At 40.6% G+C, this 21,737-nt stretch overlaps 1 protein-coding gene across 4 annotated transcripts in view; it reads right to left on the bottom strand.

Annotated features, from left to right (window-relative positions):
- UBR3 (ubiquitin protein ligase E3 component n-recognin 3) overlaps positions 1 to 21,737 on the bottom strand; it is a 217,159-nt gene that overhangs the window by 110,864 nt on the left and 84,558 nt on the right. For all 4 annotated transcript variants that reach the window (XM_039495547.1, XM_039495546.1, XM_039495549.1 and 1 more), the window contains exons 19-21: positions 12,065 to 12,161; positions 5,949 to 6,090; positions 2,039 to 2,143 (exon numbers count right to left, since the gene is read on the bottom strand). In XM_039495547.1, the coding sequence (XP_039351481.1) occupies positions 2,039 to 2,143; positions 5,949 to 6,090; positions 12,065 to 12,161 (344 nt within the window). The remainder of the gene's footprint in view (positions 1 to 2,038; positions 2,144 to 5,948; positions 6,091 to 12,064; positions 12,162 to 21,737) is intronic.

Genomic DNA, 21,737 nt, shown 5'->3' on the forward strand with positions numbered 1-21,737 from the left:
GATTGAACTACAGTCTGTCTTTAAGACAGACAACCAATCTTGATTTAAAGATTTCAGGTGATGGAGAATCCACCATATCCCTTCTTAAGTAGTTTCAACAATAAATGACCCTTAATGCTAAAAAAAAGCACTTCACTTCCAGTCTGAACTTGCCAAGCTTCAACTTCCAGCCATTGGGAGTTATAGAAGCATTTTAAAGGGAATACTTTGATTCTAACTTTTTCAAAAGTCCATTTAAAATGGAAATTTTATCTTGGCCCCTGACCCTGCACATTACTTTTTCCATCCACATGGAGTCTCACTGAAGTCAGTGGACTCTGTGCAGGTACTGGGACCTGACCATGTGGAACAACCCGAATGGCTCTCAGCTTACCGTTACAATATCCTCCCTGTAAAGAATCCTCCCAGATGTGGGATACTCAATTTTAAAGCTACTAAAAGAAAAAAAAAGGTATCTTTACTACGTTTCGTTTGTGTAGCCTTCAGTTGTTGACTACGCATTGGTGTGAAGATTAATATTGTGCAATTAGACAGACCTACTCTAGCTTCATAGAACATGTAGGAGTTTTTATTTGTTTTTAGCTATTAGAATATTATCGATCGCCATGAATTCTCTGATCATCTCATTGTTTAAGGGTTTTTTTGGTGCATACAGATAGGCTTTGAAAACCTTTGCAGACCTGTTGCTGTGACTTCATTTGATAATTTTTGCAATTTTTGTTTTCTATGATTTTTTGTAATGAGTAAGAATACTGAAAGTGAGAAGACCAATATGCTTGCCTGTTCTCAACTTGATATATTGGTTAAGAGATACTTGAAAGCTATTCTTTAAGTGAGCTTTATAGTCAGTTCATTTTCTATAACCATCTTCAAGCAATAATTTACTAAATATCAGCCAAAGCCACTGCACCGCTCATGTTATGGACACAGAAGTCCATTAGCATTACACAGACCATTCCAGCACATGCACTACAAGATTTAAATTTAATTTTCACAACGGTATGCTACCTTATGATATTCAAAAACACATATTAATTTAAAACAAAAGTTAAGCAAAACACTCCTGAAGAAACTTTATTAACTAGATATTATTTATTTTCTCTAGAAAATTTTCCCAGGAAATACCCCAAGAACATAAGAACATAAGAACAGCCGTAACGGGTCAGACCAAAGGTCCACCTAGCCCAGTATCTGTCTACCGACAGTAGCCAATGCCAGGTGCCCCAGAGGGAGTGAACCTAAAAGGCAATGATCAAGTGATCTCTCTCCTGCCATCCATCTCCATCCTCTGACGAACAGAGGCGAGGGACACCATTCTTTACCCATCCTGGCTAATAGCCATTTATGGACTTAGCCACCCTGAATTTATCCAGTTCCCTTTTAAACATTGTTATAGTCCTAGCCTTCACAACCTCCTCAGGTAAGAAGTTCCACAAGTTGACTGTGCGCTGCGTGAAGAAGAACTTCCTTTTATTTGTTTTAAACCTGCTGCCTATTAATTTCATTTGGTGACCCCTAGTTCTTGTATTAAATCTTAAGGAAGGGTCCTGAAATCCAAAAAAATATTGGATCAAGAGCCCCATCTTGTAAACCTAGCTTACACATGTAAATCCCATTGAAATTGCATATGAGTATGGACTGCATGATTAGGGGCCAAGTCTTCAGGTTAGACTACTAAAATGATATTGTTTCATGAAGACCTATTTAAAAGGAGGAAACAAGAGAGAACAAATTCCAACAGCAGCTAATTTCAGCAATTTGGCAATGTTCAGTCACAGTCACATCAACAAATAATAAAGCCACTTAACAGCCTGCTTTGCTGTAACCTGAGACAGAAATATTTAGTAGCCTCAAACTGATCCCTAGTTATATGATAAAATGACTTAATCCAGTATCCCTAATCAAATTTTAAAATTCTCATCATTAAATTTGGTTTTAAATCATGCCTACAGCTTCTTAATTTTATTGTTTAAAGATCATATATAAATAATACTTTCCTTATTAAAAAAGGAAAAAAATAATGACATTTAAAACTTACTTCTTCATCAGACTCCTGCTCTGGTGAATCTTCTAGTCCCAATTCAATCAAATACAAAACCATGCAAAGGACGTGTTCTGACAAATTTTGATGATCCATCAATATCTAGAAAAAAAATTATACCTGTAACTCAGAAGATGAACATTTTGAGACCCTCATATGAAAAGTGCAAAGACAGCTGCCAAAGAAACTGATGGAAGAGGTCTGTAACCTAAACTGAAAGATAAAGAAGGTAACCAAGATTTCCTCTTGATGGGGGCAGATAAGGGGTTCGCGTAAGATTTGCTGCCTCAGAACATGAGCCTTTTTCCACTTACAACTGAATGCCCTTCCAAGTAAGCTCCTTCAGAAAAGGTAGATGGATTTGAAACACCTGCTTGAAAATACCAAACCTTTTTCTTCGCATACTCTCAGGAGCCATACCTATTGAGAGTGGAATCCTGAGTGGGAATGTATTAAAAAGAGCAGCTAGACAGACAGTATGCCACATCAACACTTCTGTTGCCCAATTCTTTCATTCAGAATTTAAGCTCTGATTTTAAATACAAGTTTCTTGCTCTTAGAATCGTGAAGGAAGACTGCTAATGTGAACTGATTTAGTGCTATCCTACTGCAGTTACAAGGAATGACAGTCTGAAACAATAGCTCTCAGATAGGTCAACTGCCCTAATCATCTTACTGGGATGTTTACTCTGAAGTACCCCAACAACTTAAACGCCATTCTTTTCCTCAAGAGAAAACTCTACATGGTTTCTAGATTCCAACCCAGTATCCATCTCCCAGTTTGCCTGACTCCTGAAAGCCTATAAAAACAAAAGATTTGGGATCTCCAAGTAGGTATCTCAAGTCCTCCTAACTTTCCTGAATGAGTCTGCTGGAAGAACATTTAAATGTAACAGAGAATTATTGTTTTCCTTTCCCCCGCTCCTACAGTCCAGAAACTCCTTCTAGCAGAAGTCTATGAAGACTAAAACTCCTCAAGTTTACAAAGAAAAGGGGGAAAAGATGGGGAAAATGAAAAACTGAGAAAAGCGTAGTACCTGGCTCCTACCCTGCTGTTCAGTACTCAGAGACAGAACTCTACCAGCAGGAACCTTTCCCACAGCTTAGTACAAATAAAGTACCACAGACAGGCAGTTATTCTGCTCCCATTAAAATGCATTTTCTGCCTACTACCAGGCACCCATCCAAACTCCCAGTGCTAGTAAGAAAAAACAAAACATCAGAAATGTAAGGTTATACAGAAAACGAAAAAACCAACCCACCAGATGCCTTTGTCACTCACGCATGCTCAGCTTATAGCAATGACATGAGAACAACTCATGCAGTTGTTAATTGAGATCACGCACTCACAGTGCTGAGAGTTTGACTATTGACTTGTTGACCCTTGATCTATCAGAACCTTAGAGGATGAGAACCCATCTAGGTTTCTTTTTATTAAGACATGGTTAGCATGACATTACAAACCCAATACTGGCTCACACTGTCCCTCCCTATTTCTCATTCGCCATACCCTTCAAATGCATTAAATGAGAGTAGAGCAGAGATTCCACTCCCAGCCAATCCTCACGTGCAGGAAAGGCTCCACTAGAAAAACAAGACTATTCACCTCATCTGCAAATCAACAGACAATCCTAGATACTCTATTCAACTACAGACAGCAAAGGCTTCTCAGAAGCACTGCTGGAAATGCTGAAATGACATGCTAGAGGAGTCTGCTACTGTACCTCATTTTTCTTGAATGCTTCAACATCCGTACAGATAACACCTGTATACTATTGCACAAAATCTCCAACCCACTGTTAACGATGGGTCTTGTACAAGTTGTTTCCACACAAGACAACTGGTCACACAACAGACTGGCTCCTTTGCCTACACATCACTTGTTGTCCAAAAGTTTCCAATTTGAAGCATTAGGCCATACACAAGAGATAGGTTGGAACTTTTAGATTCACCGCACAAACCTCTATTACTTGAACTAATCGAGTAACTGATAGCAGTAGTAAGTTGTCATCCTCCATATAGACCAGCACCAGAGGAGGATGAAACACATGCCTTGACTATAAGTTTCATAGATATTTACTGGCAAGAGAAGAGTGTGAGACTCAAAAATTTTGCGTTCCACTCCAGGATCTGAAAAGGAGTGTCGTCTTCTACCCATCCTCCCCAAACATGCCCCTTCTGTCTCATCCCCTCCTTCAAGCTGTCCCTGTCCACCCATCTTCCCCAGCCCTGGATCTTTGTCCCAGTCCTATTCTTGCCTACCCATTCCCAGTCTCCGCTTTTCAAGCTTATTATCCCAGTCTCCTGGCCCAGTCAATTCAAGTCCCCCGCCTTCTCTCCCCATCCCGATCATTCTGCTTCAGTTCTGCCCTCAGTATCATTTTCCCTGCCCAGCCATTCCCTCTTGTCCCCAATCTTTAGACTTCTGTCCAGGTCCTCATCTGATCTGTCTCTTCACTACTTCCCCTCCACACATCTGCACTGGGCATTAGTCCCAGTCTCCCTCCCAAGGCTCCTCATCTAATCTCTGTCTTCCCCACCTACGCACTCCTTGGCTCCTTGCCCCAGTTTCTTTACCCAGCTCTCCCCCTGCTCTCTGGCTTCCCCTCAGTTCTGGTTCCCCAACCCTAACCTCCGACCCCCACCCCACTTTTTTCCAGTCCTAGCCTCCTCTGGCTCCTGATCCAATCTTTGTCTCTCCCGCCCCCTCACTGCTCCCAGTCCCTTTGACCGGTCATTCCAGTCCCCCCATCCCAGCTTGCAGTCCCAGTTCTCCTCTCCTGTTCCTATCAGTTTCCTGTCCCAGTTTCCACCCCAACAGGCTCTATGTCCCAATCTACTCTCCACCACCCTGGTCTGTTCTTGTCCCTTCTGCATTCCTGTAAGGCAGCTTCTACACTGCCTGGATATCAGCAAGGAAAGGCAATGAGGATACAGGAGATATAAGCTCTCAGTTCCAGTGCCTGGACCTGCACCTGCAGTTGAAGGGAAAGTCCTGATCACCCGGTAGGGATCATGCTCAATGTGAATGAAATCTTTAGAGGCTTTAGCTGCCAACATTTACCAAGTATCTACTGAGCAGATGTGAACTGTGATTTTTCAAAGGCGTATAACTTGGACATATTTTCATGGGGATGGCAAAAGGCACAGTCCTGACACACAGGGTACCTCCTTGTTAAATTTCAAGTCCCTGCTCAAAAGCATGGGGGGTGCTAAAAGAAAAGGTTGCCAGATTTATTTATTTTTTTAAATCATGGGCATGACCATGTATTTTTCCTAGCCTCATTCTTAGAAATGTCTGAACCGTTTTAGCTGAAAATTTTCCACATAAATTCAGCATGAGGCACACACGACATGTAAAATTTCAGCCTAAATGATAAAAGTTAGGCAAAGCCATAAGCAAATTAAAACACTAATGGGGCACTAAAGTGTCAGGCAACCTTAACAACAGGTGGTGCTATTAGGATACCTGACTGTTAAGAAACATACATAATATATAACAGACAGTGACAATCACAGAAAAATCATAGAACGTGAACATGGTCATAAAATAAATTACTGAACAAATTTAAATAATGTACATCTTTGAATTCATGCATTTATATTCCACTTCATTTAAAAATAGGAGCTACTAAAAAAAACAAAGAGGAAAATGAAAAATTTAAAAAGTAGAAAATGTTGTATTCTGATGTTACAACTCAATCTTAGTTTAATTAATAAACAATCATTCATTAATCAAAAACAAATGAATTTTTTCTCTAAAGTACAAAAGTATCAATATTTACACACATATGAACCTGAACACTGTAAATCAAGTGTAAGAAATCTACTTAATTTCATGCACTCTTATTTTACGATGAGAAAATAAAAACTAGTTTTTTCTCATTATTCAGAACTACAACTGTACCTTGTAAAGAAGTGTGAACAGTACAATGTGCAAGGTTTTACAGTGCAAAAGCTTCATGAGACCTTTATAGCTTGGATGCAGTGGTGTTCGTTTCTTGTAGGGAGGCCAGGGGTTTCCATGGAATTTTCCACTCTGCTTTAAACTGTTAAAATAAATATGACTAAAATTAAATGCTTCACTAACCAGAACTAAAATAATAGCTCTCTTATAGACAGCACAAAATCAAAATATACAGGTTACTTATGTCTTAGGGTACTGACAGTTTCAAAGCAGTATTATTTATGTTACACAACATTTTTCAAACTTGGGTGTCCATATCTCTTTTATGAGCAATGGATTGACAAAGGTCACTCATTATTATTACTGGGAGTCAGTGCTGGTGTAAATCCCCTCTTGAATCATGATGAGAATGGACCTGTACAAATCAATTGCAATGGATTCAAGAATGCTTGTTTCAGTCTTCCAAGGATCGTAAAACAACAACAATTTGCAGAAATGTCCTCACCTCAGCAAAATCTGTTTTTCCATGTGGCTATTATTATAATATATATTAGCATGGACCAAAGTTTTCTAACCTGCCTTTGACTTCTGAAAGTTAGACTACTTTATTTAGAGGTACTGAGCATATATAATACCCATTATTTAAATCTGAATGATCTTCAGTGGGAGCTGTGTTCTCTTAGCACTTCTGAAAAATCAGATTTGACTTTAGGTATCGATATTTGCAAATTTTGGCCTTGGTCTCTTCCCTCAGAACCTGATAAAAACCAGTATCATCATGAAACCAAGATACACAATGTTTCAATACTGCACAAATTATATTTTTATATACTGTATAAGCATACATTTTTCAGAATATGCTAGTATATGGCCCAGTCCCTCTCACACACTTATTCCTCAGAAAATTATTATTCTTGTTGCTTGAGACAAACATATACTTATCTATAGACAGGATGATACAACAGGACAATGTTTTTGTGTGTTTAAAAAAACTAGAAAAAGTATTTTTAATACACACGGTATATTTAACTCCTTTAATTAAATTATACATTGAGGTATGGAAGATCCTCCCTATATCTTTTAATTTTTTCCCAAATCTCTCCTGAAACCATACGATTTCTCCTTTGCTTGCACCTTGTAATTTCTCTCCCTTTGCTATTGCGTCTCTTTGTCATTGTAGAATTTAATTAGCTGATGGGGTCATGTGACTTTGTTTGAATGAAAAAGCCAGCAGCAGAATTCTGCATGTGCCTGCATCTGGACATCTGAAATCTGGGAAGGACCCATAGAAAAGCCTTGCAGTTTTCAAGATCAGACACGAAGGCATGGATGAAAATTTCTGCTGAGACAATTTGAGGCATAGCCATGCACTGGTAGTCTTATGTAGGTGGTGGCAGGCATGTCTGCAAACACAGAAGTAGTGGAGGAGCACAATTCAGGGTAAAGTACATACAGTTGAATATCAGTGCAAGAGTAGTAACTAAGGGCAAGTACTCAGAGTGGCTAGCCATCCTGTGGCTCAAGCTGCTGCATTTATACTCTATTTTTAGCATGCTAGGTCAGGGGTAGGCAACCTATGGCAACCGAAGGCGGCACGTGAGCTGATTTTCAGTGGCACTCACACTGCCCGGGTCCTGGCCACCAGTCCGGGGGGCTCTGCATTTTAATTTAATTTTAAATGAAACTTCTTAAACATTTTAAAAACCTTATTTACTTTACATACAACAATAGTTTAGTTATATATTATAGACTTATAGAAAGAGACATTCTAAAAACATTAAAATGTATTACTGGCATGCGAAACCTTAAATTAGAGTGAATAAATGAAGATTCGGCACACCGCTTCTGAAAGGTTGCCGACCCCTGCGCTAGGTCAATGGTGAAAAGGTGAAGAGGACAGGGAGAAAAGGCAGACTGAACAGAACAGGGGGCCTAGAACAGAATCCTGTTGGATTTCACAAGAGGAGCAGTCTAGACACAAAGTCCACTAAGGAAGTGGGAATTACAGGGAAGTAGAGATTCTAATAAAAGAGGAAGAAAGTGGTGTTAAAAAGAGCTGAGGAAGAGGGAAAGGATGGGTGAATTAAAGCAGTAATGTAGTGAGCAAAAGAAGGGAGAATGGAACAAAATGAGCAAATGAACTAGTAGATTTCTCGCACCTGGTCTGGGATAGGCTGGAAGGAATAGGCAAGCCCAGATGCTGAATTAAACCACTAAAAGTAATGAAGGCTCATATTCTATCTTTCTGAAACTCACCTCCATCAAACCTCAAGCAACCACTGTGCAAATGAAAGTGACCTGCATTTTTTCTTTTCAAATGCAGCAATTCTAAAATTACGTGTTGAATGCAAAAGTTACCCAGCCAACATTTTATACATCAAATTACATTTTTTAAAGTATTAAAAGATGGGCTCCACCTACACCAAAACAGAACAAGATTGCTGGCATATATAATTAAAAAGGAAATAGAGGAGTTTTTAAATTAAGGACTGGAGAAAAACCAACAAGTGTGAAGGAGCACATAGTTTGAACAAAGACATCTCTTATGGGAGGATTTATTAAAAGGGGTATGCTAAATCCTAATAAAGAGGAGAGGACAGAAGTTGAGAGATACAGGCAGGAATCAAAGGGAAACAGTCAAGTGACAGAGTCCCATTCAATTACATCTCATGAAGACAGACAACTAAATACTGGCAAATTTAATAAAGTGCATGTGTACAAATGCTAGAAGTCTAAATACAAAGGGCCTGTCTACACATACAGCGCTGCAGAAGTGAAGCTGTACCCATGCAGCTGTAGCACTTAGTTAAGACACTACCTACGCCAACAGGAGATCTCTTCCCCGTCAGTGTAGGCACTTCACTTTCCTGAGAGGCGGTAGCTATGCTAATGGGAGAAGCCCTCCCATTGACACAGTGCTGTCTACACCAGGAGTTCAGTTGGTATACATACGTTGCTCAGAAGCGTGGATTTAAAAAAAACAAAAAAACGGCAAGTCACCTCTATGATCCTGTCCCCTTCTCTCAGGCTGGTGTAATACCCAAACATCTAGGAATGAAGGACAGAGTGGTAACCTAAGATTGAATTTCCTTGCTTCTCAGAACTTTTATTTTATTTGAAGGTATTATTTTGTCTCTGTTTAATTCAGCATCTATCTACTACAGTGCACCTATATAAATAAAAGGCAAAATTATGATCTCGGAAAATTTCAATATACAGAATACTGTAATATTTTATTATGCAAATGTAGGAGAAGTAAAGTGAAGACAAGTTTATTTTTCCAATCAGTTTCTAAACTGGCCTCTAAAAACGCATTACTCAAATAGTTCAATTAGTTCAAGAATAAAAGGTTATGTACTTGTTCAAGCTGATCATTGTGACTTGTCATTTCAAAAACATTAACAGAACAATCTAAACTCAAAGAATAATGTCAGCATTACTTCATGAAAACTCAGGGCTTGATTTTTAAAGAGTTATATGTATTACTGAAAGCACACAATTACGTATACAACTGCTTGCCTAATTTTCATGTACATACCCTAACTATGCATGCAAACCAGATGCTGGTACATTTTAGTGGCCGAGGGGAGGAATAGCTCAGTGGTTAGAACATTGGCCTGCTAAATCCAGGGTTGTGAGTTCAATCGTTGAGGGGGCCATTTAGGAATCTTGGGCAAAAATCTGTCTGGGGATTGGTCCTGCTTTGAGCAGCGGTTGGACTAGATGACCTCCTGAGGTCCCTTCCAACCCTGATATTCTATGAACATGCATGCAAAACTGACCATGTATGTGTAGTCATGTTAAATGCATGATATTATATAACTTGTTTGAAAAAAAAATCAAGTTCAGCATCTCTTACTAATGCTCATTCTCTGACTAACAAAATCTGAGACTTCTCAAACTTTTACTCTAGATTAAGAAACAAGGAAAGATGCTTTCATCCTGACAAAATGCTTTTAGTGTTATTGAACTGAAGTTTAATTTACCGTCACTTTTACATGAAAATTACAAAGAAATTCAACAAATGTAATGCAAAAATGGAAAAATAAGTCCCACATGATTGTTGATCAAAGCAACCCTGTAAAAACCTGAAGTCTTCAAATTTAGTTTACTGATCTGAGAATTTCCCCTCCCCTCGCCAACAAAGTTAGTCTCCAGTCATTCAATACGGTATACTTATGACACATAAAATATATGGTGTTCCAATACAGAATATGTCAGCAAAAGGGAGTAACTAGTTAACCAGAAGAAGACTTTCAATCAGTATAAATGGATAAAAACAACCTGGGATATTTTAGCTATATAAAATCTAATGCAATGCATGGATTATGAAAAGCTATATTTTCCAAAAATTATTATTCTTCAAGCCAGAAAAGATGTTTATATTACACACATTTACATATGATGCAATCAAAATAGCAAAAATTATAGGTTTTAAATTAGGACGCAGGTGTTGTCACGTGTCTGTTTCTTTATAAGACAAAATTAATAAAAGCAGCAAAATTACTTTGACTGTATCTTTGTGAAGTCCCAAATCATTATTCAAGTCATTTAAGATCATCCTCTCTTTTTCTATCCTCATATGAGTAACCTTACAGCAAGTTCATAATCCTGCCTTCATAACAACTCAGGGTGTTGTCAATGAAATTATGACACAAATTCAGCATTAAAAACATATGATGGCTAAATAGAGAAACATAAAAAGCTCCACCCCATCCAAATTCGATTTCAAGAGAGTCACTTGTATGAGAAAAAAACACACTTCAGAGTTTTAAATATAGCCACAGGCAGGAATTCATCAGATGCTCTTTCACCTATATCCAGTGCATACACAGGCATATGTATGCCTGGTGATACAAGGATGCATGTGTAGAGCAAATCCAAAATGAAGGCCAGGACTTCTAATCTATTGGTCTCAAAAAGTCTTCTGCAGTTTATTCCAAAGGTCTGATGCACTCCCACCACCAGTTAACAAAAAGAAAAGTCACATTTTCACATCTATGTTGTAGCCAGGCGGCTATGTGTCAGAACCTTGAATAAGGCAACACGTACACACTCAGAGTTCCAGTGCTTCAGTCTCTTGATTACTATTACCCCTTACTCAGCATTACATTGTAGCTGAGTTCTCTATTCTGCTTTCTCTCTTGTCTAAAAGTAATTTGCATTGATGTAAGATCTTCTATCCGAAGGCCTCAAAACACTTCATTAACAATGGATTACACCTGGCAATCCCCCGTGTTATGTCCATTTATCATTATTAATATTTTTATTGTGATTGGGCCCATTGATCCCAGTTAGGATAAGCACCCCTTTGTGCTAAGCACTGGACATATATGAAGATGCAGTCTTTACCCTGAAGATCTTATATATTTAAGCAGAAAAGAAACAAACAGTGATAAAGACAACATGTAAGAAAAGATCAAAAGGTATATAATCTTGTTGGTCCCTTTTAGCTTGCTTTGTACTCCCCCCACACACACCAAACCATCCCATTTGTCATGTTCCTCTGTACCAGATATGGACTGGCTACACAGCTTGCTTATACACACCAGATGTGTTCATCATAAGATCCTTTAATGCTCTGCCAGGTATGGCTGGGATTCGTTTAAATAAGATACTTTACACATTTTGTCTACCATTTGCAATACTGACATTATCACCTTGTCTTTGAAGTTCAGTACGTATCAGTCTGTTAAGTGTCTCTGAATCATACTGGTTTGCTAATTACATGCCATAAACTCACAACAACTTGGTCATCTGGCTGTCTACTACTTGCAACCACTGGCTGTGGTCAGTTTGGAATACTTTAATCTTCTTCATGGGCACAGTTTGTGGGGACCAGAAGAGGTATTGCCCCCCAAACTGCAAGCCTCGATCAGGCGTGGAACCTGGGGTTAAGTTGATTTGAGGGAGGATGGTAGATTAAAATCATAAGAATCCAGACACTGTCTGTCAATTTATAATTATTTGTTGAAAGTCAAATTTGGGGCCTAAAAATATTGATAATGTCCTTTGAACTACATAATGACATAGCATGCCAATGAATACCCATAAAATTAAGATCCTGTACAATATGCAGTATTCTGTTCTTATACTACTGAGTATGATCAACTTACAATGCTGTATATCTGTCCATTGCAGATTGCACATCTCTACGGTAAACTGTACGAAGAATTACCATGACTGGGTCAAATTCTTTATCCCAGATATCAGCTGTTGTTTAAACAAAACAAAAAAAAGCAAGCATAAGTTAACATTAACTTCTAAATGCTATAAATTATTCCAGATTGTTTTGTTAATTAGCTTACAGGAGGCACATGTATTTTATATAATTTTTTAATTTTCTAAATTGTCTTCAGCAGCAATGTAGCTTAGTTTCTTACTTTTTCATATATCAGTGCATATCTTCATTATTAAAGATATTTTCTCTCAGTTACTCAATAAAAATTAAAAAGTAAGAGCTTTTCAAGCAATAGATATCTTTCACTAAGCAGCTTGACTTCAATACATTATAGAATTTCATTTATTGTTGTATAATACCTTACCAAAAAAACTTGTATGATTCCTCTAAAAAGACAACTGACAATAAAAGAAAAACTGGATTTATAAAGCATCATTCAAAAATTATTTTAAAGCCCTGAATAACAGCAGTGTTTCCTTAGTTGCAGTTCACATCCCCACTTTTTCATATTCATGATATTTTGCTTTATTTTGAACTCTTTTAGGAAAAGGCAGAATTTGGTAAATACAGCCAGCCATGGAAACATTTAGGGGTTGTCTACACCAGGGAGAGGGGCAAATGGAGGGGTGTTAAACTGGATTAAGTCAAAAGAATCCAGTTTGAAAATACTCGTGTATGCACAACACAATTTATTGTAGTGCACTGACTCTGCATTTATGGCAAACTCTGGAGTCCTCTTTCAAAGTGAACTAACTTTGCTGGAAATCAAGTTAGTACGGTCCATTGTTCATGTGCATGCAATGCTGTTGCAAACTACTTTGGCACTCTTCCAACAGCTGCCCCACACTGCTTTGCAGGTGACCATTACTGACCTGTTTACCTATGTGTCCTCCCCTGCTCTGGGTTCAAGTTAAACAGATGTCCCCCCATTTATCAACTGGCACACAGCCAGAATTTGTCCTTTTGCTCATGGATTCCAATTTCTCACCATAGCTACAATAATACTCCAGAAGTCCCACGACATGCCTCAAAGAGCTGCTTGGAGCAGCACCAAAACCCTGGATCTTGTCACCATCTTGGAAGAAGTGCTAGGGCAGGAAGTTCTTGTAACAGCCACCAGAATAAAGACCTCTTTTTGCAGACACTGCTAGACAGATGTCTGCGAGGAGCCAAGACCAGATGCCAAACCATACTAAATAAAGAGCAAGCAGCTCAGGAGGACCTACATTAAAACAAGGGATGACAGGAAAAAATTTGGCCAGGGACATGTAACTTGTCAACTTCTTGAGATACTGGATAGGATTTTATATAACTATACAACCTAGAAACTTGTGAAGTCTGCTGCCCACTCACCCCTCCACTCCCTCAAGGATGATCAGCAAAACCAGCAAAATTCATCGGATGATGAGCACAAGGAGACCCGTGAAGAGATCACCCCAGAAAGCCAGGATCTGTTCAAGACTCGGGATCCTGATACAGAAGATAGGAGAGCCAGATTCCCGACATGCAGTAATCAACCTCAGTTCCCAGGCAGCAATGCAGACCAGGACTGAGGAGGCTGATCCTATCGGATTTTAAGTCTTTTAATGATTTTTTAGATAATTTAATATTAAAGTTTTAATTCATTATTAATTATTATTGTTGTTGTTATACAGCCGTGCTAGCCTGTGTTCTGGTGCACCATGGCCACAGCCAGTGTAGGCAGATGTGAGCTAGAAGCCTTTCTGAGTCTGAGGTCTCCACCTCCCTTCCCTTAGTCCATGCTGTCTGTTTGGTGCCCCACATACCCTTCCAAGACAGCAGCTACTCTGGCTGGGCAACTCGCCTCCTTCTCATACTAAAGCCCCAACTACTGAAAGTGTTCAGGCCCACACTATGGAAGGGACGCATCCATATATTTATTTTCCTTTCCCCTTCCCTCAGCTGTCCTGCCTGGAGAACGCCCACTCCACACACCCCAAATCCAGTCTGCCACCTTAAAACAGCAGCTGGCAACATGGCGCAGCCACAATCTCTACTCTACCCTCCATCCTGCAGTAGATTCAAATAAGGAAAACATTCTTTTCTGTGAAATACAAAAGTTTATTGAGACAGTGATTACAGGAAAAGAAGTTTGGTTAGTTTTCTAACTTTACACAAGATAGACATCGACACTGCATGCCTATAAGGCCACAAATGGTACAGCTCCCTGCTGACATACAAATCTCCTTTAACACCATTCTCAGTGATAACAGTGAATCTTCACATAATCAGTGCAGAAAGCTAGCTATTTTTCACTGCACTTTCAAGATGTCTGCAGGGCACAAAGCAAAATCTAAGGCTGAGAGATTGTTTTTCAGCAATTATAAAGAATAGCTGCACGGCCTTCTCCCCAGGGTAGTTCACAACTCCCTTCCACACTTATAGCACTTCTGGAGGAGAATCATCTTGGCGAATAACTTCACAGTGTATCTTGCTGGTCTGCCCTTTGCCTTTTTCAGTAAGGCCATTCTCTGCCTACTAATCACCCATCTCAGTGAAATGTCATCCAAAGTCAGGACAACCTAAAGGGGATGTAGAGGGGATTACTATACAGCTCCCCCCGTTAACTCCTCCAACACAATGTAAGCACCTCCAAGACACACCAATACTGCAAAGGCAGATCAGGAACATAATTCCCAACAGCATCTCCATATCAGGAACATATTCCCGAACACACACTCTCCCTCAGCCTCCAAGGCACAACTGCAAAGCCAAACAGTATATACTTGTCATAAATATAAAGGGAAGGGTAACAACCTTTATGTATGCAGTAACATAAAATCCCCGCTGTACACCTAAAGCACTGCTCCCAGAAGCCATTCCCCAGCTAGAACAGTGGCACCTGGGAGACGGTTCCTTTGAGCCTTCTACGACCCCTAGTAATATTGAGCTTCAGTGCTCAACACCAGAGGCGCAACAAACAAGAAGAGGCAGAGCCAAGTCGTATACTTGCCTGTGACGTCAAGCTTCTTAATCGTTGACTCCTGACTGTTGCACTTCCCCTGTTTTGTTTCATTGCTCTTTTAATGAAAGGGCTCTTTGTTTTTAATACAGAGTTTCATAATTAAAAAAAAACATTGTTTCATTTTCGTTTCAGTTGAAGATTTATTTGTTTGTGACTAACAGATTGTTTAACAATTAAAACCTTTAAAATTTCGTTTCTAAGAAGTCGACAGTTCATTTTTCACAGAAAATAATTAAGTTTGTACTAATTCATAAGGCTTTACAATGACATGGAGGCAAAGATACGAGGTCAAAGACCAACTGCCACAGCATTGAATTGCCACCACCATAAAAAAAGCAGAGCTGCACAAAAAACTTCCAGCCCTTCCCCCTCCGCTGGTTAACAGCTGGATGTACAGCTGCACAATTTCAGGCCTAAAGACTCAAATTAAGTGCAGTACACATCCTGATGATATTGCCTCAGCTGTTTACATTTTGTATTGGACACCTTGCTGGCTGCTCAACTACTGAGCAAGTGTCTGCACCTCAACTTCCCATCCCTCACTAAGGCTTTCTCCTTTACTCTCACAAATATTGTGCCAAATACAACACGCTGCTATAATCTTTGGGACTTTTTTCTGCTGCTTCCAATCTAGTCCACAAAAAGTGCTTACTCCCTTACAAACAACCAAATGCACACTCCACTACCATTCTGCAACTACTGAGGCAGCAGTTAAACAATTCCTTCCTTCTATCCAATTACACCTCTACCTCGATATAACACTGTCCTCAGGAGCCAAAATATCTTACCGCTTTATAGGTGAAATCGCGTTATATCAAACTTGCTTTGATCTGCCAGAGTGCGCAGCCCCGCCCCCCGGGGCACTGCTTTACCGCGTTATAGCCAAATTCATGTTATATCGGGTCGCGTTATATCAGGGTAGAGGCGTAGCTTCATTAACCAGGGAAGCAGAGGATAAGCTGGGTCTCTCAAGATAACCAGAGCAATGTCCACCCAATTAACGTCCATAGCATGCCCAGGGACAAGTCCATTGAAGTAAACAGAGCTGAGTTCCAAAAGATCCTGGCTTCATGGACCCTTCCAGACCACTCAGCATTTCTGTCCATAAGTTTGCCATGGTGGTGACAAGCCCGTGGAGCACCACGGAGAAATACCCTTTTCTGTTTATGAATTCTGATGCCTGGTTGGGAGGGAGGAGACAAATAATAAGCATGTGACTCCCATCAACTTTCCCAATCAGCTTGGGAATTCCATGTGTGAAAAGCCATCAATAACCACTGCAACAGTATTTTTTCCCTGGCATCACACACCGGCATGACAGTGGTAGATCTTTCCATGCCGAATTGGTTTGCTACAGACTGGAAGCATTCAGTGGTGGTCACCTTACAGATGGTAATTGTGTCCCACTTACTCATGGGTATGGGCACAGCACGTTGTTAGGCTGCCGTTGTATTTAGCTCAGTACACACATCCAGAAAGGTTGCCTTCCCCATCCTGAAATTCTCTCACCACTGCTGGTCATCTCAGGTCTGCAGAACAGTCCTTCCCTATCAACCTGTGCTAGTTTCTAAAGCCCAGAAATGGTACTGCATGCTGTGAAACTGCTCAAGGAACCAGTCCTCTATCATCAGTTGCCTGTTGTCATTGTCCGCTTCGTCCGTGTCCTGGTTCCACCACCACTGAACCCCCTCCTAGGCCTGGTCCACACTAGGACTTTAATTCGAATTTAGCAGCGTTAATTCGAATTAACCGTGCACCCGTCCACACCACGAAGCTATTTAATTCGACATAGAGGGCTCTTTAGTTCGACTTCTGTACTCCTCCCCGATGAGGGGAGTAGCGCTAAATTCGACATGGCCATGTCGAATTAGGCTAGGTGTGGACGGAAATCGACCTTAGTAGCTCCAGGAGCTATCCCACAGTGCACCACTCTGTTGACGCTCTGGACAGCAGTCCGAGCTTGGATGCTCTGACCAGCCACACAGGAAATGCCCCAGGAGGGAGAACCTCTCTCAGTACCAGCGCTCACACAGCGAACGGGAGGACAGGTGGCGTCAAGAGGACCAGCAGGCGACTCAAACGCTGCTTGGACTAATGAGGGAGCAAACGGACACGCTCCGGCGCCTTGTGGATGTTCTGCAGGACCGCAGGCAGGAGGACAGAGCCCCCTTCAGTGTATCTGCAACCGCCCTCCCCTGCCACAAAGTCCCATACCCCCCTCACCCAAAACAACCAGAAGGAGGGGCGCCAGAGGCCGTGAAAACTGTCACTGCACCCCAGCAGAGTGCACAAGTACCCAAAAGCTCTCATACCCTAAATTTTGAGAAGTCCTTCCCTTCCTGACTCACCCAAGCCCAAATCCCAGTTTCATCCCCTAACTATCTAGTTAATTATTAAAAATACTTTGCTGTTAATTACTGTTTCCGTCATTTTTTTTTTTACAGAAGACTGTGTTTGAAGGGGGGGAGTGGGGAAGGGGGTTGGTAATTGCATAGGACGGTCACCTTTACCAGGGTACAGACACGGGGGCAGGATCAGCAGCAGGTCACACACACAGTGCAGTCAGTAAGCACCCTGGTCATTATGGGAGGTGGTTTCCAGGTTCTGTGTGGGTGGGGGGGGGGACGTGACTTTGTAGTGGAGGAGGGCGGTTACAGATCTTATGCAGCGGTCCTTGTCCTGGACCACAGAGTCACGCAGCAGAGGAATCTGTATCCGTCCTCCTCCGCCACAAGGTCACATAGCCCCCGCACACAGAATCCCAAAAAGGAGGGATGGCAGGCTCCGTTGAAACAACCAGTCTGGCACTGCGGACCGCTCTAGGAGCAGGAGCCTGTCATTCCTCGAGTTTAGAGGCGGTCTTTACATCACTGCACACCCTATGCAGCACAGTCTGCATCCCAGTTTCAACCCTTTAACGCAAAGTCATTAATAAAGAAACGTTTGTTAAGTAACAATGGAACATGTATTTTATTTTTACACGTGTGTTGGAAGTGGGGGAAACGGGGTGAACGGGGTATGTAACTGCAGAGGATAGTCAACAGTAACTGGGTAAAGAAACAGGGGCAGGTTCAGCTTCTCTGTAAAGAAACTGAACAGTCACAGGTCACGCTGCTCGCTGCTCGCTGGTACTTGAAGAGTTCCTTGTCGCTGTCCAAGGCACCTGTATAGGGCTTCATGAGCCAGGGCATTAGCGGGTAGGCTGGGTCCCCGAGGATCACTATAGGCATCTGCACATCCCCAACAGTTATTTTGTGGTCCGGGAAGAAACTACCTTCCTGCAGGTGTCTAAACAGACCACAGTTCCTGAAAACACGCGCGTCATGAATCTTGCCTGGCCACCCGACGTTGATGTTGGTAAAACGTCCCCTATGCTCCACCAGTGCTTGCAGCACCATTGAAAAGTAGCCCGATTTCTCAGCAGCTGACTGTGGAAGAGGTGGACGATAAGGTGCGAGGAGGTGAAAACGGCCATAACTGCAGCGGGCTCCATGCTCGCAGTGCTGTGGCGTCCGCGCTATCACTGACCAGAAAAGTGCACGAACAGATTGCCCGCAGGCGCTTTCGGGGAGGGAGGGCGTGATTGACGGTTCAATGATGACAGTTACCCAAAACCACCCTCGACACATTTTTTCCCCCAGCAGGCATTGGGGGCTCTACCCAGCATTCCAATGGGCAGCGGGGACTGCGGGAACTGTGGGATAGCTTCCCACAGTGCACCGCTTCCAAAGTCGACGCTGGCCCCATTAGTGTGGACTCACAAAGTCGAATTAGTGTCCTTAGTGTGGATACACAAATTCGACTTCGTAAGGTCGATTCCACAAATTCAAATTAAGTTGAATCGAACTACTCTTGTAGTGTAGACATACCCCTAGTCTCCTGCTACCTGTTTGATGATGCAGCAGGCAAAGTTCCATGCCAAATTCATGCTGCTTTGAATACTGAAATACATCACAAGCAGCCTCTACGTATTCAAGCTACCCAGCATAGCAGCACGGAGCATTGTGGGAGCCATGCTGGCCAACAGCAATTCGAAAATGGTGCTAGCTCACCCATAAAGGAAGTATAAGGGGAGACAGATGAATCATGGGTTGATTTGTTTGTTGTTTTTTAACAATTTGAACTAACCTGACTTCTGCTATGCATCCCACAATGCACAGTGAGAAAAACCCCAGAATTTCACACTGTTGAGCAGCAAAGCAAAGGAACATGGCATATCCTCTGGGAATGTTACACCCTCCATTCGCAGCAATCTGTCAACGTGTGTACACAACGATGCACTCTGACATAGGACACACCGTCCCATGTGTATGCAATTACTGTGACTTGCATATGGCCAAAAGCTCTGGATTAAACACCTCGTGTAGACAAGCCCTTAGTTACAAAGTACTGTGATTAATATACTTATAAATTTTGTATATATAATTCTTAATTCAATCCACCCCACAATTCAGTTTATTTTCATACAATTGTGATCAATCATTTTGAAATTGGACTTAAATTTTATAACTTAACATTTACAGCTCTCACCTTATTTCTGGAGAAGATTAGCATTATGTGGTACCAAACCCAGCACATTCTTAAACATTACTTTTCTCTTTTCAACTTGGTATCTTAAAAGCCAGGGTAGGCATTAATTTAAAGAGCAGCTGCTAGTAGAGGTGTAAGTCTAAATAGCAGTGTAAATCAACAAAGCATGTCCTTTTAAACAAGTTAGATTTTTAAAAATATCACCATAAATCTTTTTTAAAAGATTTCTAACCTAAACCCAGATTTAGTTTATTCATTTCATATAAGATTTTAAGCAACTACCACTTTAACATAGCTACGTGAAAGCAGCATTCAATGATTAAATTACTACCACAGTAAAAACATGCAGAAATCAAATGCATAGAAGTTTAGCTCCACCAGGCCCAACACAAGAAAGTTTAACACACTGTGGCATTCCTCAAAACTATGACTGGCAAAAATTATTTTTGATGTTCTGGAATAATACGAGAAGACTAGTGTCCCACGCACACACATATGCAGAGTTCATCTATTAATCTTCACATATTATTGGGAGAATACATGATATAGTTTATTCTACACAGAGTAGACAAACAAGATGTGGATAACTTTGCCATTTGCAATACTGTTTATTTTAAACTGTTTTATTTTGATAACTACAGAAATATGAGGGGCTAAATTCAGCCCTAGCTAAATGGGTACAACTCACTACTGACACCAATGGATGTCAAAGATGTCTGATTATGCTAGGACTGATTTTGGCCAACAGGTATTCAGTCCCTTTACTATTGGCAAAATTTACCCTTGTTAATAGCTTAACTGGGATTTAAATATTAGTGGGTACTTTCTGCAGGTCCACTATACTTGGATGAATTTCACTCTATTTAGACCTTAACTACCATTGCTGTTAAAGGAAGTTAATTGCATGCATCCCAGAGGAAAATAGAACACTAAATGCCTATAGCAAAATTCAACTTTGTAATAAATGACAATGCATACAATACAATGACAAACAACAATCAGTGTGACAGACAAGATCAAGCAATATTTTTAACTTGAATGTTCCTTTAGGCAAATGTGCTCTCTGCTTTGGGTCCCCTGAAGTCCTACAGATGATGCCCTCTAAGCACAGTTGTACAGCAATGGATGTATGGCTATCAGGTTAAGGGGCTGGTATTAGGGAACAGGTCATTGTTTGAGTTTTAATTTTTTTTTAAATGTACATACAGGAAACAGAGTTTGGGGATTTTGCAGAAAGAAGTCTCAAAGTAGCAAAGTACATAAATATTTTTAAACTGCAGCAAGCCATAACATAGAACTGTAGTACTGACTGTGCATTTTCATCATTCCTTCTGGGATCCTATGCTTTCATTTTACAGATGGCTTAGTAGACACCCGCAAAACCATACAAGCTCTCATTCTTGCAAAAGCACTGTAATTTGTTGCTACTTAAAAAAGGGACTCTGCACAGTTTCATAAGTAACCTCAACTCCCACTGCTATATGAAAGGATATTTTTAAAATCTTAACTTAGGGTGGATGATCTGTTCCAGAGCTAATGTGATCTGAACAGATTTAACTTTAAAAAAAAACCGCTCTCATTCAGCTTCAGAATCCTGAAATTAGACTAATCCTGTATGACTAACAAATACACCAGTCAGCTTTATATGTTGGTTATCAATCCTTGACACACTGTTTTATAGAAGGCTATCAATGTGGGTGTTCCAGAAACCAGACTTGCACATAATCCTTTAATCTTCCATCAAGAACACACTCCGAATGGTCCAACAGAGCTAGAAAGGGAACACACCAACCAACAATCTAACTAGTTCCGATAGGTTGACTTTTTTCCATCTTTGGTATATATTGCCACCCAAAAGAGACAGAGTATTAAATATCTAGATAGTGTTCTGTCAACTGTCTCAATTGTACATATGAAACAAGACTTGTTCAAAGGTGATATATAGGTCTGGTACCGCTAATATGTACCAAAGTGAAAGACTCATCATTTTGCCCTCACTCTCAGAGCTGGTTGAGAATTTTTCAATGAAATGTTTTGTTTTCTGCCTGATTCAAAACAATGAACTGAATCTGTATTTCCCCCATCCCAGGTG

This window comes from Mauremys reevesii, linkage group 11 (genome assembly GCF_016161935.1).
Source record: "Mauremys reevesii isolate NIE-2019 linkage group 11, ASM1616193v1, whole genome shotgun sequence".
Taxonomy (NCBI): domain Eukaryota; kingdom Metazoa; phylum Chordata; order Testudines; family Geoemydidae; genus Mauremys; species Mauremys reevesii.